The 14,642-nt window shown below is 47.1% G+C and overlaps 1 protein-coding gene across 9 annotated transcripts in view; it reads left to right on the forward strand.

Annotated features, from left to right (window-relative positions):
• MCF2L (MCF.2 cell line derived transforming sequence like) overlaps positions 1-14,642 on the forward strand; it is a 183,953-nt gene that overhangs the window by 75,930 nt on the left and 93,381 nt on the right. Inside the window, exon 1 of one of the 9 annotated variants that reach the window (XM_090258628.1) lies at positions 8,211-8,713. The exons of 7 other annotated variants lie outside the window; for them this stretch is intronic. In XM_090258628.1, coding sequence (XP_090114754.1) covers positions 8,611-8,713 — 103 coding nt within the window. In that variant the 5' untranslated portion in view covers positions 8,211-8,610. Of the gene's footprint in view, positions 1-8,210; positions 8,714-13,198; positions 13,352-14,642 lie in introns of those variants that run through there. One more of the 9 variants, XM_090258635.1, reaches the window with a different exon arrangement.

A 14,642-nucleotide genomic window follows, 5' to 3' on the forward strand; every position in this document is an offset into this window, starting at 1 on the left:
AAACTTCACTGGCAACAATCTCCAAACACAAACCATCACTTAGAACTATAAGAAATGCTCACAATAAAACACCAGGACACAGGATTTCAGCAGGAAAGCAAGGTGTTTATTCACCATGAGTCTGCAGAGTTGGGCTGACAACCAGCCAGGTTCATGCATACTGAAGTGGCAGGAGCCAGCTGGTTTTATCCCTAACGCAAAGTAGTCCCTCCCCATTTTTTCATTAATTGAATACTCTGGAGTTACAATCTAGCACAATTGTCTAGGGATAATAGGTAATAGGTGTGGGGTAATAGGTCTGCCTGTAGCTCTCTTTGTTTTACTGTTGACTCAGACTAACCCCCTGATTAACGATTCAATTATAGAATTGGTCTTAGCTGTTAATTATTTCCTACTGGTTTGAGAGTCACCAGCTAGCTTCCTTGTTCCTTACAATTCTCACCTGTCTTTTGGAAAATTGACTACTCAAACCACTAATTTGTCCCTTCAAACCTTACCAGGAATTCCTGACTCTGCCTCATAGCAATGATTTCCTTCAGCCTCCAGGAGGATATTTTTTGTTGTTGATAAGTTACTGGCATATGTTTAGTTAGTGCAGTCTCAATCTCTGAACTAAACCTCTGATTCAGGGAATAATACAGCAGCCTAAAGTGGTAAGGACGCCTGCCATCACTATGAGGGAGACCAGAGCTGTTGTGAACATTCCTCTCCATTTGCCAACCATCCCTCTAACTATCCACCCCTTTTCTGCCATCTGCAAGCCATCTTGGTGGTCAGGAACACTTGGTAAGGACCTCCCCAGCTTGGCTGGAGCTTATCCTCTTTCCAGGTCTTTAGTGAGACTTGGACTCCTGGCTGGAACAGGTGCAGGCGCTTGTTAGGCAGAAAGACAAACCTGCAATGAGCAAACTTGTGCAAAATGGTTAATTCACACAATAACCCACAAACTCGTCTCTGAGTCTATAAGACTGTGGAGACATCCAGTCGCAGGGCCTTTTTGGGGATGATATTTAACAGTGGCAATTTGACAGGTCCTCCTTGCCTATAAATTGAGCATCTTTGATGATGTTACAAATCTAGTTTTAACTTCTAAAACAAACTTTGAAAACAGCCGCACTAGTCTAATGTCCACTAGTGAGCATTGTGATTTTCCTCAAATCACAATTTTTCTCCTTAAGATCACCCTCATTGTCATTAAAGGACTGCATTAAGTCCAGTTTTAATTTTGCCTGTTTGTATAAAAACAACAAGAGCGGCAACTGGTTACATATAGTCTTTAAGTCTGCTTTGCTGGAATTGACACAAGGAACCTTCAGGTTTACTTTTAGTCTGCCTTTCTGGGCACAAAAGCTGAGCCACACACCTGGCATCTGGCCTTGCCTGTAAGATCCCTACTTTTTCCAAGTCCTTTAGACTTTCTATTGTGCCTTAAGATTCCTTTTAGCCACCTTTCAGGAAAGCAACTTTCGTCCCTTTCCTAGAAAGATTGCCAGGAACCGCACAACCAACCAAGGTACAGTAGTTCCTCTCTATATCGTGGTTCACTTATCGCGGCCTCACTGTATCGTGGAATTTTAAAAAATATTATATTTAATTATTTATCGTGGATTTTTCACTATATCGCAGGATTTTGCAGTACTGTATATGTATGTTGTTAAGGTTACATAGGTTTAAGAGTGTATAATATGTTTAAGAATATAAGTAGTGTTTATAAAAGTGTGGAAAAAGTTAATAAGGAGGTGGGAAAGGTTAATAAGGGACTGGGGGCTGTTTATAGGTGTGTGGGAAGGGGTTATAAAGCCTTAAAATATATATAAGTACTAAAATAAATATAAGGTTCCTACTTCATGGATTTTCACCTATCACGGGAGGGTCTAGAACATAATACCCACGATAAGTGAGGGAATACTGTATCAGGCTTTTTCCTCATGGGCTTTTATTAGCTTCGAAAGTCAGTTCCAGTTCCTCAGGGCTTTCTGGTAACAACCAGAGCCTAGGCATGCCTCCTTCAGGCATGACATTCCAATCAAAGTCTTGGTTGACAAAATCACAATTAGCAACTGGTCTTATTGGTTTTATGCATAGAAACATTAACTTACTCCTTCAGAATGCCAAATTCTGGAGGGATCAGGTAGGGAGAAAAATATAGGTAGGGAAATCCTTGTCCTTAACTTAGAAGGAGATCACTTAGAATGTTATTGGTAGACCCAGAAATAGATGTTTCCTTTGTCCAAGAAAAAAGAGATGGATCATGAGACAAATTTGCATGTGGGGAATCTCCAACCACTTGCCTAGCTTCCGACAAAATATTTAATTGGAGTCCTAGGGGAGAGTTAAGGGGTTAAACAGTGGCAGCTATTCCCTGGGAGGGAGCTGAGAGTGTAGTGTGTCCCCCTTCCTATTCTGAGGCTAGAGAAAGAGAAAAATTTACTCTTGGTGATTACTGCATTCCTTTAGTTGCTCAAAAGTGGGCTGTTTATTATCCAGTGATCTTGACTACAGAAGAGGCAGGTGAGATAGCAAGCTTGGCTTCGATGGTAAGGGTTATGATTGAACCTCTTTTATTACCTCTTCTACAGTAGAAACCATAATTTTAAGCCCTTTGCTTCTGTTTTTCCTCTTCTCTTCTAACATACACTTTCTGAGCTTCCCTGAGGAGTTCCTCAATTGTTCTATCATTCCACCCATCTACCTTCTGCAATTTCTTACAAATATCTGGCCAGCTTTTTGGCTATCTTGTTACAATGGTGACTTTTAAGAGTCCTTGCCCTACAGTGTTTTCTGGACCTAGACCAGAATACTTTATCTGGTCCCTGAGCCTCTGTAGGAATGCTGGTGGAGTCTCATCTCTTTCTTGCTGTATCTCGAATGCCTTGGAGACATTCTGTGCTCTGGGAACAGACTCCTTGATTCCCCTAATGATGAGACTCCTAAGATCTCTCATCTGAGCCCTATCCTCTGGACTGTTATTATCCCATTCAGGATCTATATTAGGAAACTTTTGTTCAGCCGGGACAACTCCCTGACCAGGAGGATGTTCCCTTTCCCATATCCTCATAGCAGCCTGTCTGATCATTCCCCTCTCTTCCCCACCGAAGAGGATGGCTAGAATGGACATTAATGCTGTCCACGTGTATATGCTGGGTCCAAGGAACTGGTTTAACTCTTCTGCCAACCCAAAGAGGTCCTCTATCAGGCATTTCATATCGCATTTGAAGTTTCTGACTTCAGTGCTTGTTAAAGAAACATTGACATATCCAATTTGTTCTGGGCCCATGGGGATCTCCCTAAGGGGAAACATCGCCTGCTTTGAGGGAACAGGGGAGTTTTCCAGGTCTTTCTTAGATTTTTCTAATTCCTTTCTTAATCTAGAGTAAAGTTTCTGCTGGTGCTGTGGGTGCCATGGGCTCAGCTACTGGTTGGACAGCTGTTAGGTGTCCTTGGCCTGATCCATCTGTACTGTCTGTCCGCGGTGCCTCTGTCCAATTGGCCGCCAGCTGGCCAGGGTTATAAAGCGGCAGGCGATAGGACAGAGAGTCCCAGGCTTTATCTTCTTTTACAGGGAAGAGACCTGTGGATCTGCTGGTAGGTGGTAACCAGAAGAGAGCATATTCCCTCTCTTCCTTAGAAGCTGATGCCTGGTAAGTCACATATAAGACCAGGGCTTGACAAACTCAAATTTCACCAGACCCATATTGGGGCCAAAAAACAAATTGCTCCTTAATGGGTTCCTTTGGCCAAAGGAGATAGCAATATTTTACCATTTTCTGTTTTTCCTTATTCTAGGTCCGGGGATCCTCTCCCCAGTGCTCTAACATTTTCTCTAATGAACTATCAGGCAGAATGTCTATGGGGTCTTTCTTTGCCTCATTTCTTTTAGTTTATCTGGGCTTAGAATTTCTTTTCCATCCTCAGTCAAGTCGATTCCTGTGGCTTAGTTGGTTGTGTCCTCAATTCTCCTTTACCAGGATTTCTTGAACACAAACCCTATTGTGTCCTTAACCCCTCGTATTGGAAGTTTCTTGCCCACACCCTGTATACTCAACCCCCCTTGCTGGAAGTATGTGTACGGAAACCCTGTGAGCTCAACCCCCCATACTGGGAGTTTCTTGCCCATGGCCTGTGTGCTCAACCCCCTCTTATTGGAGGTTTCTTACACACAGCCTGTGTGCTCAGCCTTCTGTATTGGAGGTTTCTTGCACACAGTCCAAGATTCACTTCATCCGTCTCCAGCCATTTCCTTCGTGGGGGAACAAAATCGCGGATCGGGAATCCGCACTTGCTTTGTATGTTGAGATACAGTTCAGCCACACACACTCACTTGACCTCTGAGGATGACCACCAAGGCAGTTCTTAAGTCCAGTTTTCTTACCTTGGCCCATGCACAAGGTTGCTTGGTTACCATAGTATCTGATTTTTCTCCTCTGCCTCAGTTCAACTGCTGTCCCAACAAAAAGTCTTGGGTCCGTTTCCAGACACTATGAGGCAGGTGGGTTTTGGGTCAAGCGGGCCACCCAAAAACTGGTAGGATACATCGCCCTGCTTGGCTCAGAGCTCCTCCCACACACAGGCGGAGGATCCCGAACGAGGCCCCAAATTGTGAGAAATGCTCACAATAAAACACCGGGACACAGGACTTCAGCAGCAAAGCGAGGCATTTATTTACCACGAGTCTGCAGAGTCGGGTGCACAGCCAGCCAGGGCTTGCACACTGAAGCGGCAAGAGCCAACTGGTTTTATCCCTAAAGCAAAGTAGTCCCTCCTCATTACTTCATTTAACTGAATACTCTGGAGTTACAATCTAGCGTGATCGTCTAGGCATAATAGGTAATAGGTCATAGGTCTGCCTCTAGCTCCCTTTGTTTTACTGTTGACTCAGACCGACCTCCTGATTCACGATTCAATTATAGAATGGGTCTTAGCTGTTAATTATTTCCTACTTGTTTGAGAGTCACCAGCTTCCTTGTTCTTTAGAGAACCTGTGGAAAGTAGAAGTGAGGATTCTGGCCTGCTGCGTGTTCTTTCCCAGCATAGGGAAAACCTTCATTTAAAATTCAGTCCAGCCATGTCCCAATCTGTATCTTTGAAAGATTATTGCAAACACAGTTTAGGAAGTACCTCAAACACCATATCATTTGTTATCTGTGCTTTAATAGAGTCCTAAATGCATATGACCTGGATGGGCATTATTTCTAGAGTTTGTCATGATTGGTCAGTTGTGATATATCCTTTGTTTTAAAAAATTCAGCGTATCATTTTAAAAGTTTCTTTTCAAGAATAACCAGTTCTATACTCTCTATGGTTTCTCTGTTGATGGTTTTGTTCCTGGGCTACAGAATCCTTAGAATTTTAGAACTACAAAGTGCCTTACATGTTATGTTGACTGCCCAGCTCCCAGATCTTTCTGTCTTTGTTATCATTGAAAATGACAAGAAGCATCTGACTTGAAGCTCCCTATTAAACATTGAACAATTTAGTAGTGACTAGTGGTGTGGCTTCCTCAGGAAGTGCCATCAGGTAGGGCTGCAAGGATGTGGCTGAGAGCAGTGCCAGGCGATAGGGCTGGTACTGGCACTAAACAGGTGTATGGCTGGCTGTGGACCTCAGGGATTACCAGACATGGGAAAGGAGAATGAAGCATCTCTGTATAGCTGGGCATGGGTGCCAGGTACTATGTCCAGCAAAAACCTCCCCCAAAAAAGAATACAGTGAGGAGAAGTCGAAGCAACACTTGTTCGTGGGAGGGAGGCATGCCTGGTGAGGCTGGGGGCCCCTCGGGTGCCTGTGTGCAGTGCCCGCACATGCTGGCCTCTGTGAAATCCACTGGATGTAAGCACCATGTGTGTTTTCTGGACACGGTTTTTTGAAAAGAGAAACACTTTTTTGTACCTGAGTCCTCAAGTGCGGCTTCAGTGAAGCAGTTCAGCAGGTGGTTGCTTCCCTGCTTGCATCAGCCCCAGAAGAATTGAATTCCCAATTTCCCAGCATCTCATTTGGTTGCAGATTGCATTAAATAACTCCCTGCTCTCCTGACATGATTAATTTAAGACTCTTTTACTGCCAAAAATCATACCATTTTATTGATATGAAATTAACTATAGCTTGAGGTCGTATTGTATAAAATATACTCTTGGGGTATAAAATAAAAGCCAGTCCACTTCTCAAGTGACCTGATTCCTACAGCTTCCCCAAGACTCACTCTGCACACTTAGCGAGGGCCAGTGTCATGTGAGGGAGAATGTGATCTCAAGTGTTTTTTGTGTTTTTTCACTGGGGAGCTATTGAGAATTTTAAGGGAAGACATGCCTACTGACTGCTAGGAAAATCCAGTAGAATTTTCAAGATGTTTGCCAAACCCAAGGGCTACAAATGTATAAAACAAAAAACTGACAGGCTATGAATAAGGTTCATATTCAGAACTGACTTTTGGAAAAGGTTTTAATTAGTAACATCTTTAAAACATATTTAGATACTCAGGGGAAGTTGGATTAATCCAGATCCACTTGATGAAAAGAACACATTGAATCATAAACTGCCTGCATGTGCCCACGTGTGTGTTCTGACTTACTAGCCGCTTGGGAATGGTCCTGACATTCCAAATTTTCACAATTTTCTCTGCATATCCTAACACTCACGTGGGGGAAGGGAAAGACACACAGAGAGGAATTCGGCACCAACCTCAGAGACGATGCCTGACTCAGGGCAGACTTGTTGCAGTTAGTAATCACCTGGTGGCGGCTGCTCTGTGGGCACACAGCGATCACATTTCCATGTGTCGTTTCCTGGGTTCCTAGCGACTGAACCTAACTGAAGGTTCCCTGGTCACAAAAAGAGAACTTGCATCCTGGATGTACCATATCAAACATGCCATCTGTTTCCTCCTGATTGTGTGTGGGGATTTGCCTCCGCTTGGAAGCCAGTGTGAAGGGGCAGAAATGAAACCTCAAGTGCCTGACGGCACCTGTTGCTAATGCTTTGAATCTCCGTTGCAGTTTTCTTTTGCTTCTGGGTGAAGGAAATGTTGAGTGTGACTTTCCAGGCTCTGTGCATGATTTTCCTCTTGTATCTTCCTAAGGATGCAGCACAGGAAGCTAGCTTCACTTCCTGAGTTCTCGGGGTGGCCCCAGAGGCCAACTTGCCACACCCACAGGTACCAGGTGGGCATGGAGGGTGGTGGAGGGGAGATCAGAGTAGCCAGCACTTGATCCTCCTGCCCTTTCTCACTCTCCTGACAGCTTTAGTGCTCAGAAGTTCAAGTCTCCATGTAACCAAGCAAAGTGCTGGGCAGAATTCTTGTACTGTGAAAATAGGTACCAAAGCTGCTGCCTCTTAGGGGTTGAGGAAGCACACATTCCCAGGGCCAAGACTCCCTTCAGCTTCACAGTCTCCAGTGGGAAAGGGCATACCAGTTTAGTAGGGTCCCCTCAGCCTATGAACACCCATGGGAGGAGATGCACACCCTGAAAGATTGAAATTAAATACATTATCTTGCTGTAAACCAGAGATGTCTGCACTAATCATAATAGCTTATAAAAGGGTGACCATGGTGCACAGGGTAAAGTGTGGTCTTTCAGACAGACTCTGTCACTCCCTTATTATGCAACCTTTAGCATATAATAAGCATGCTTAAGCCCTTGGAGCCACAACATATTTTAAATGGCACTGAAATTTACTGCCTGTCAAGTTCGAGGTGAGGATTTGAAACACCAGTGTGCCCAGAGCAGAGCTGGCACACAGCAGGCAGCAGCTGTGTGGCAAGAGGAGCATCCCCTGCTGTCACGAGGCAGTCCTGAGCACTCACCCTCCGGGAGGTGGCATGAGCACCAGGCTCTGGAGCTGTTGGGCTTGGAGCAGATTTAGCATCTCTCTGTGGAAAGTGTCAGCTTGCCAAGCAAAGCAGTGTTATCATTTCCTTTTTCCCAAGCTGGACAGCAGACAGGAGTTAACAGACAGAGGAACTTGCAGTTTATTTCAAGAAAGCCTGAGGCCGCTTCCCCTCCCTTCCTCCTGCCTTGTAGTTGTATAGCTGTTTGTTTGAACTTGAGACTTCCTGGCCTTGGAAGGTGTTTTTGGCTTGGGCAGTCAGAGCAGCTCCTTGACATTCGGAGCTCCAGCCAGCACAAGCCCCCTTTTCTAAGGAAGGAAACGCCCAGAACTTGCAAATAGATTAGCAGGGTGTGGCCCTGCCCCCACTCTGCAGGAGTATTTCTCTGATACCACAGGCATTTTCTACCCCTGCCTGTCTTGCAAGGTGTGGAGGGCAGGCAAGCGCTGGAATTATTCTCTGTGCCTTGGCCCCCTTGCACAGGTGGCAGGAGGTAGGCCCTGGGCAACAGCAGGTGCCCAGAGCTGCCCAGAGCGGACTGTTGGTGCGGTCATTACAGAGTGAGGCTTGGAGTTCGAGGCTAGGAGCTCCAGGGAATAGGCTTAACTGGATGCTCCAGTAACTAGAGATTGTGTGCCCGACTTGGCGTGCAGAGCAGCACCCGGGTGCCCTCGCCCACGTCACCTTGGCACAGGGGCCGCATTTGGCCCTCATATGAGCCTATCCGAAGAATAGAAGCCTCCACTGCTGCTGCTACTGCGTGTTCCTGGTGGAAGGACCAAGTGATGGCTGAGAAGGGAACATCACGGGGAGCTCCAGGGGGCCTCCAGCGTCGATTCTGGCTGCTGACCCGGAGGCGCCGGGGGACTTCAAGGCATCCACAATCGGGTGAGGCGGGATGGGGTGGCACCATCCAAGGTGCACAGGGACAGGCTCCAAGTGTCCCCTTAGTGGGTGGGGACTTCCCTTTATATTTCTTTAAAAAACGTGTGCCATTTGCAAGACTTTTTTAAAAGGTTAGGAATGATATGTTGGACAATTTTTGTTGAAGCCAGACTTCGAGTCTAGTTTTATTTGAGTTCCTTTGTGCTCTGGTTCTGAGGAATCCAGATTCACGCACCTATCTGTGCTTTGGCTGGGATGACAGTGGGGCCGACACAAGGAGAACACATTTGTAAGGAGAGCACACTCAGCACGTGAGGCTTATGTGCTGTGCCCTGTCTGCCTCGAGGTGTCCTGCAGGTGGGAGGATGGAGCAGAGCCCTCTCACGTCCTGTCCCCGTGTCCCAGCTCATGTCCTCTGCAACCAGACCTCAGGGAGTCAGCGGGCCAGACCTGTGCAGGCAGTCACCTGCCAAGCAGCACAGACTGTTTCTGAATGAGTGTCTCTCTCTGAATAGCACTGTTTTTACTGGAAGAAGGGCATGGGAGCTTTGAGCATTTGCTCAGCCAGACGGCACAACTGAAATTCTCACAGGTCTCAAAATACTGTTTTTACAAATTGACTTCCAAAGGAGTGGGGATATTCTAATAGATTGAGTTGGAGAAAAGAGCCTTGTCACATGTTTCTGTTCCTTCCTCCCAGGAGCACCCCTTCCCTTCTTCAGGAACCCCAAAACAGGAGGTTTGCTGTTGAACTTAGGGCAGCATCTGACTCTGTGACAGGGTGGCATCTGTTCCCTGGACAGATGTCCTTGATATAACATGCAAGACATCAGAAATAACAAGTCAGAGCCAGGCCTATGCCTTTCTGTGTTTGGGGGACCCCATGGCTCTCTCCCAGACAGCATCAGGGAGAGGATGATAGAAGCCTGGTGCAGCACCAGGAAACCTGTGCAAAACCTTCCCTGGCATCAGGTGTTCGGACCTCGACGAGAGCCAAGTGTGTGGTCCTCGTGTGGCTGGTGGCCCCTGGGATGGACTCAGGCCTGGGCAGGGCTCAGGCATAGACTCAGCTGCCCTTTGGGGTGGGAATGGAGCCCACACACTGAATGCCTGACTGACTGCCTCTGCTTCTTGGCTGTGACTGAGCTCAGCTGCATTGGTACAATGATTCAGGGTTAACATAACAAGGTCTCAACCTTCTAACTGAGTCCACTGATTTCTGCCCTAACACAGAGTGAGTGTGATGATTACGCGGGGCTTTGTGTAGACTCTGCCCCTGCCTGGCACATGCTAAGAGCATGAGAGCTCTGTCTCTGCCTCTCCCATCCTCCTGTCTAGCCCGCTGACTGGAGGGCTGCAGACGCAAGCTGGGTCTGGGGCAGAGTGGGGAGTCCCCAAGTTGTCTGACCAGACCCGCCCTGGCTCCAGGGTGTCTATGCTTTGGCTCTGTTAGGGTGGCACCAGAGACCCTGACTGTAAAAGGACTGTGTTATCATCCTGATGCCTGGAGGCTTAAAAGGCGAGACCTGAGCCTGCCCCCCTCGAGGCCCGGGCAAGTGGTTCTGCTGTTCCAGGGGTGTCCCTTTGGGGGAAATGGAGCCCCCAGGGCATCCTCTCTTTGAAATGAAGCCCCCAAGGTACCTCCTATGAAGTTGGGTTCCTAAATATCCCCTACCATGAAATGGGGACCCCCAGGGCATCCCCTAGCTGTGAACTGGCAGCCCTTGGTGCTGGGGTCTTGCTGGGCCTGTGTGGAGGGAAGGAGCAGGGACGGTGCCATCTGACTTGAGTGGCTTCTCTTTTCATCACTAGCACTCATTAGATGCCTTTAGTGCTGTGGTTCTGCCTATTGGTAATCAGGACCCAATGAAGACAATGGGCAATTAAGTGCTTTGTGGCATATGAGGCCCTGGGTCAGCGTGGCTCCATGCAGCCCTTTTGGGTCCCTGCACTGTTCTAGTCCCCCACCCCTTGCACTATCCTTCCCTTAGTCTCTCTGCAGGAGTGCAGCCTGGCATTTCCCAGCTTCATTCCCATGAGCTGCAGGAGCGGGAACCAAGCTCTCAGATACCTGTTGCTTAAATTTTCCCTGCTCCAAGAGAAGCAGTCCAGCCTGGGTATTCTTTCCTGCCTGCGCGTTTGCCCTGATTCTTTCCTCGAAAACCCACGGGTACATGTGTGTCTGGGTCAGGCTGGCCTGTGGGTCCCGTGGAAAGACCTCCCCAGGCACTTGCAGCTCTTTTCCTTGTGCTGAGCATTGAAAGAGGGATCTTCAGGTTAGAAGATGATCTGACAGTCAGACTTCCCACTCCAAGTAGAGGGCATGGGGAAAAAGTATAGTTGCAAGACTATAGTTTCCTTTGTTAGCCAGCAATGGATATGATATTAATGAATGAAGTAGAAATTAGGATAATCTCTTGAATGTCACCTCTGATCTGTCCTACTTTCAGAAATAGAACACTACCTACATACAACGAGTGCTTGAATGTACAGGAATGACATCCACGCCACGCTCTTCTGCCCTACGACATTAGTTTCTACAAGCCAAAACAAAACAAAACAAAACAAAACAAAAACAAAACTGGTAGTTTCACTTAGAATTGAAAAAATTCTTGTTTTAGAAACATGTTTTAGATTGACATAGACATTTTTAAACAGAATCAGAGTTAATTAAAAGAAGCAAATAAATATATTTCAACAACTGGGTGAGTTGTTCACTGCAAGTGAGCACAAAATTCGAGCTTCCTGATAGCTAATGCAAAAAAGGAAAAGGTTTGGATACAGTATCACATGCAAAACAAACAAACAAACAAAAACTTCTTCTGGAAGGAATTCTAGAGGAAACCAATAGCTAAGCTGTGTACACTGGAAATATTGGAGTAAGCCAAGACAACGGTATGGTTCTAACATCTGCTTGGGTCCCTCTGCCTGTTTCAGAACAGCTGCCTGGTGACAGTGGGGATCTGGATTGCAACTTACAGTGTCTCTCTCAGCAAGACATGCCGCTGTCTGTGCTAAGTTGGGCCTGATAGCATACAGCCTGCCAGATGTGGGGCAGAGGCCCCTGTCTGTGCTGAGGCCAGAAGTGAGAGGTGAGGATGCCTGAGGAGGAGCCCTAGGTTTCATTTAAGTCGCTTTAAGTGAGTATAAGCATTTGGGGAATGACGCTTGGCCATTGAATCCATTGGGTCTCACCCACAACGGCCTTTATGTTTGCAAACCTGGTTTTCATCTTTGAAGGAGCTATAAGAAGCTGAGGGGAAGCACTTATCCTCACTCTCTTATTCTCTTTGACATTTTTGGAACTCCCAGATGAGCTGGTGAGACCTGAAAAGACAAAAAGAGAGTGTGCTGTTTTATTTCAAGTGCGCTTATTTGGAAGAGAAATACTTGCATTGAGATATTTCCCTAGGGGTTCTAGTTAACGTGTCTGTAAGGAAACATTTCTTGGTTTGAAGAAATCTTGTTTTTATTGAATAGTATTATTTTTCAAAATATCAGGTAACTTGGTGAAAGTCACTACTTCTAGCCTCCTACCCCAACCTCCCAGGCCTGCTTGGCTTAAGCCCGAGGAGAACACAGACCTGGGTAGCTGAGATTTCTGCTCTTTGGGGAGCCCTGGAACTGTGAGCCCAAACCCCAGAACTCTCCTGCCCCCCAGACCCCATTATCTAAGCAGCGTGGACTTCAGTGTGTAACAGGGCATGTCACTGGCACCTGCTGGTTGGGCTTTATGGACTCTGTTCACAGCCTTGCTCTCTGAGCGTGGAGTGAGGGGGAAATCTTTCCCACTGGCCCTGTGGAGCCCAGACCATGTGATGGGCAGGGCAGGGCTAGCTGTGATGGGATATGAGAGAGCTAAGTTTTTTCTGGGTGTCCAGGTGGGGGCGCACACTTTACACCCCAAACTGTTAGAGACGCACAGATCTTGAATGAAAAGGTGAGAAGGGAAGAGAGGACGGTGGAATATGGTGCCTATATGTCTGCTTTCCTCACCTTCCTTTAAACAAATACAGGCTCCACCTCTGTTTGTTCCAGCAAATGTCACTAGTATCCAGAGAACTGGATTTTATCAGATGGAGGAAGGTAGTGATGCAAAGTCATTCTGGACAGTACTGTCTAATTTAAAGTTTCCAGCAAATATGCTTCTCTCCCCAAGCAGTATGGAACTTAGCTGTATTTGATGTCCTTGTTGCCTGCTTAAAAATACAGGGAAGTCATGCCAGCAGAGGTGTCCCTAGTGCTTTGAACTGAGGCTGAGACAGACCCAGCCATTCCTTTTTCTTTGTCACCCTGTAGTTGGCCAGCTGGCCCAGAGTCATGTGTAAATGTGCAGGGAGGAGTGGCAGATGTTAGCCTGCAGGAGAGTAATCACCTTTTAATGCTCCGTCTTAGTTCATGGTTGAAAACGAAAGTAAAAAGTCAGTTGGTCCCTCATGCACTTTTTAGGGAGCGAAGTTCAGTGGAAGATGGCTAATGGGTAACCACAGGAGGGCTGCAGGACTGACCACAGGGGAGCCTGTCTCCCTGGGTGCTTAGCAGCCATGGGAGATGGAAATGCTGTCCGAATCTCCGTGTCTGAAATGAAAAGCTACTACATTTATTCTGAGTGGTGCTCCTGGCTGTTCTCTGTTGCTGAGGGTGAGTCCTTGGGTCCTGTAACCCACCATTTCTCTGGAGTCACCCACAGGAGTTGTATTGGGAGCAGTCAGAGCTCCCGGCTGTGGTGGCCCATGTTTCAATTCAGTCGTTACTTGGGTTGTGCAATGTGGAGATGGTTCTTACAGGTTGCTTGTCTTGCCGAGGGAGAATGTCTTCGTGAATGACGTGTAATCTCTGTCCCCTTGGACTTGGAATGGCTCAGGGAATAGGGATTATGAGTAAATGAGCCTTTCGCCCAAAGTTTTCATTAGATAACTCTGAGTCATGTCATCAGCTACCAAGAGCAAACGATTTCCCTCTGGCTAGCAAGCGTAAGCTCCATGACTGGTCTGAACTTGAGAGGAGAGAGCTCAGCCAGCGGCAAACCCATCAGAGCTGCAGCAGACCTCATTTTAAGGGCGCTTGATACATGAAGGTGCACTTGTAAAATGTAAAATGAAACAAGAGCCGTTAGCTACATGGTATTGATTAGCTCCTTGACAGAACGACGCAAACCTGGTGACTTACTTGCATGGTTAAGTACAGTTCAACACCAAGCTGTGTCCATTGTCAGCTTTTCAGGAAGCTACAGTGGATCTTCCTGGCACAGTCCTGGCAGAGCCCCAGGGCCAAGTGCAGGCTGAGCAAGTTTCCTGTTTGGGAACGGGTGCCTTCATTCACCCTTGACATTCAGAAAACCTCCCAGAATGTGATAGTGTAGGTTGCTCCTTAATGGGCTAAATCCACACTTCTCTGTGGTGAGAACTTTGATGTCCCTGTGACCAGGATCTAGTCCTGCTGGGGAGGATGTAGCCACAGTGAAGACAGAAGCCCTTAAGTGTTTCCTCAGCATTTTATTTGGCCGTGGTTCTGAGTTCTCACCATCAGATTTAGAGCTTTGCTATTAATAAAGCTTTGTATCACCCATTTTACAGACAGGAGATTTAGCATGGCTTGTCCTGGAGGGTTGTCAGGAGAGACCTACAGTGATGGGGAAGCGGGTGTAGGTGCTGACAGGTGACTTGAGAGGGCAGCTTGGCTTTGCTGCGTGGATCCGTGGGTTGGCCAGGCTTCCCAAGTGCTCCTGTTACTGTCACAGTAGCCACGGGATGCCAAGGATGGGAGCCGGTCAGCGAGTGATTGGGGAGGACGCAGGGGAGGTGGTGGTCTGGGCCATGGAATCCACCCTACGAGCCCCAGGAGATGGCTGAAAAGGAGGGTCAGGATGGCTGGGCTGGAGCAGAGAGGAAGGCTGGCAGGTGGAAATCTGCAGAAATCTGCGGTCCTGCAG

Source organism: Furipterus horrens, unplaced genomic scaffold, assembly GCF_987537825.1.
Source record: "Furipterus horrens unplaced genomic scaffold, mFurHor1.1.pri manual_scaffold_12, whole genome shotgun sequence".
NCBI classification, from domain to species: domain Eukaryota; kingdom Metazoa; phylum Chordata; class Mammalia; order Chiroptera; family Furipteridae; genus Furipterus; species Furipterus horrens.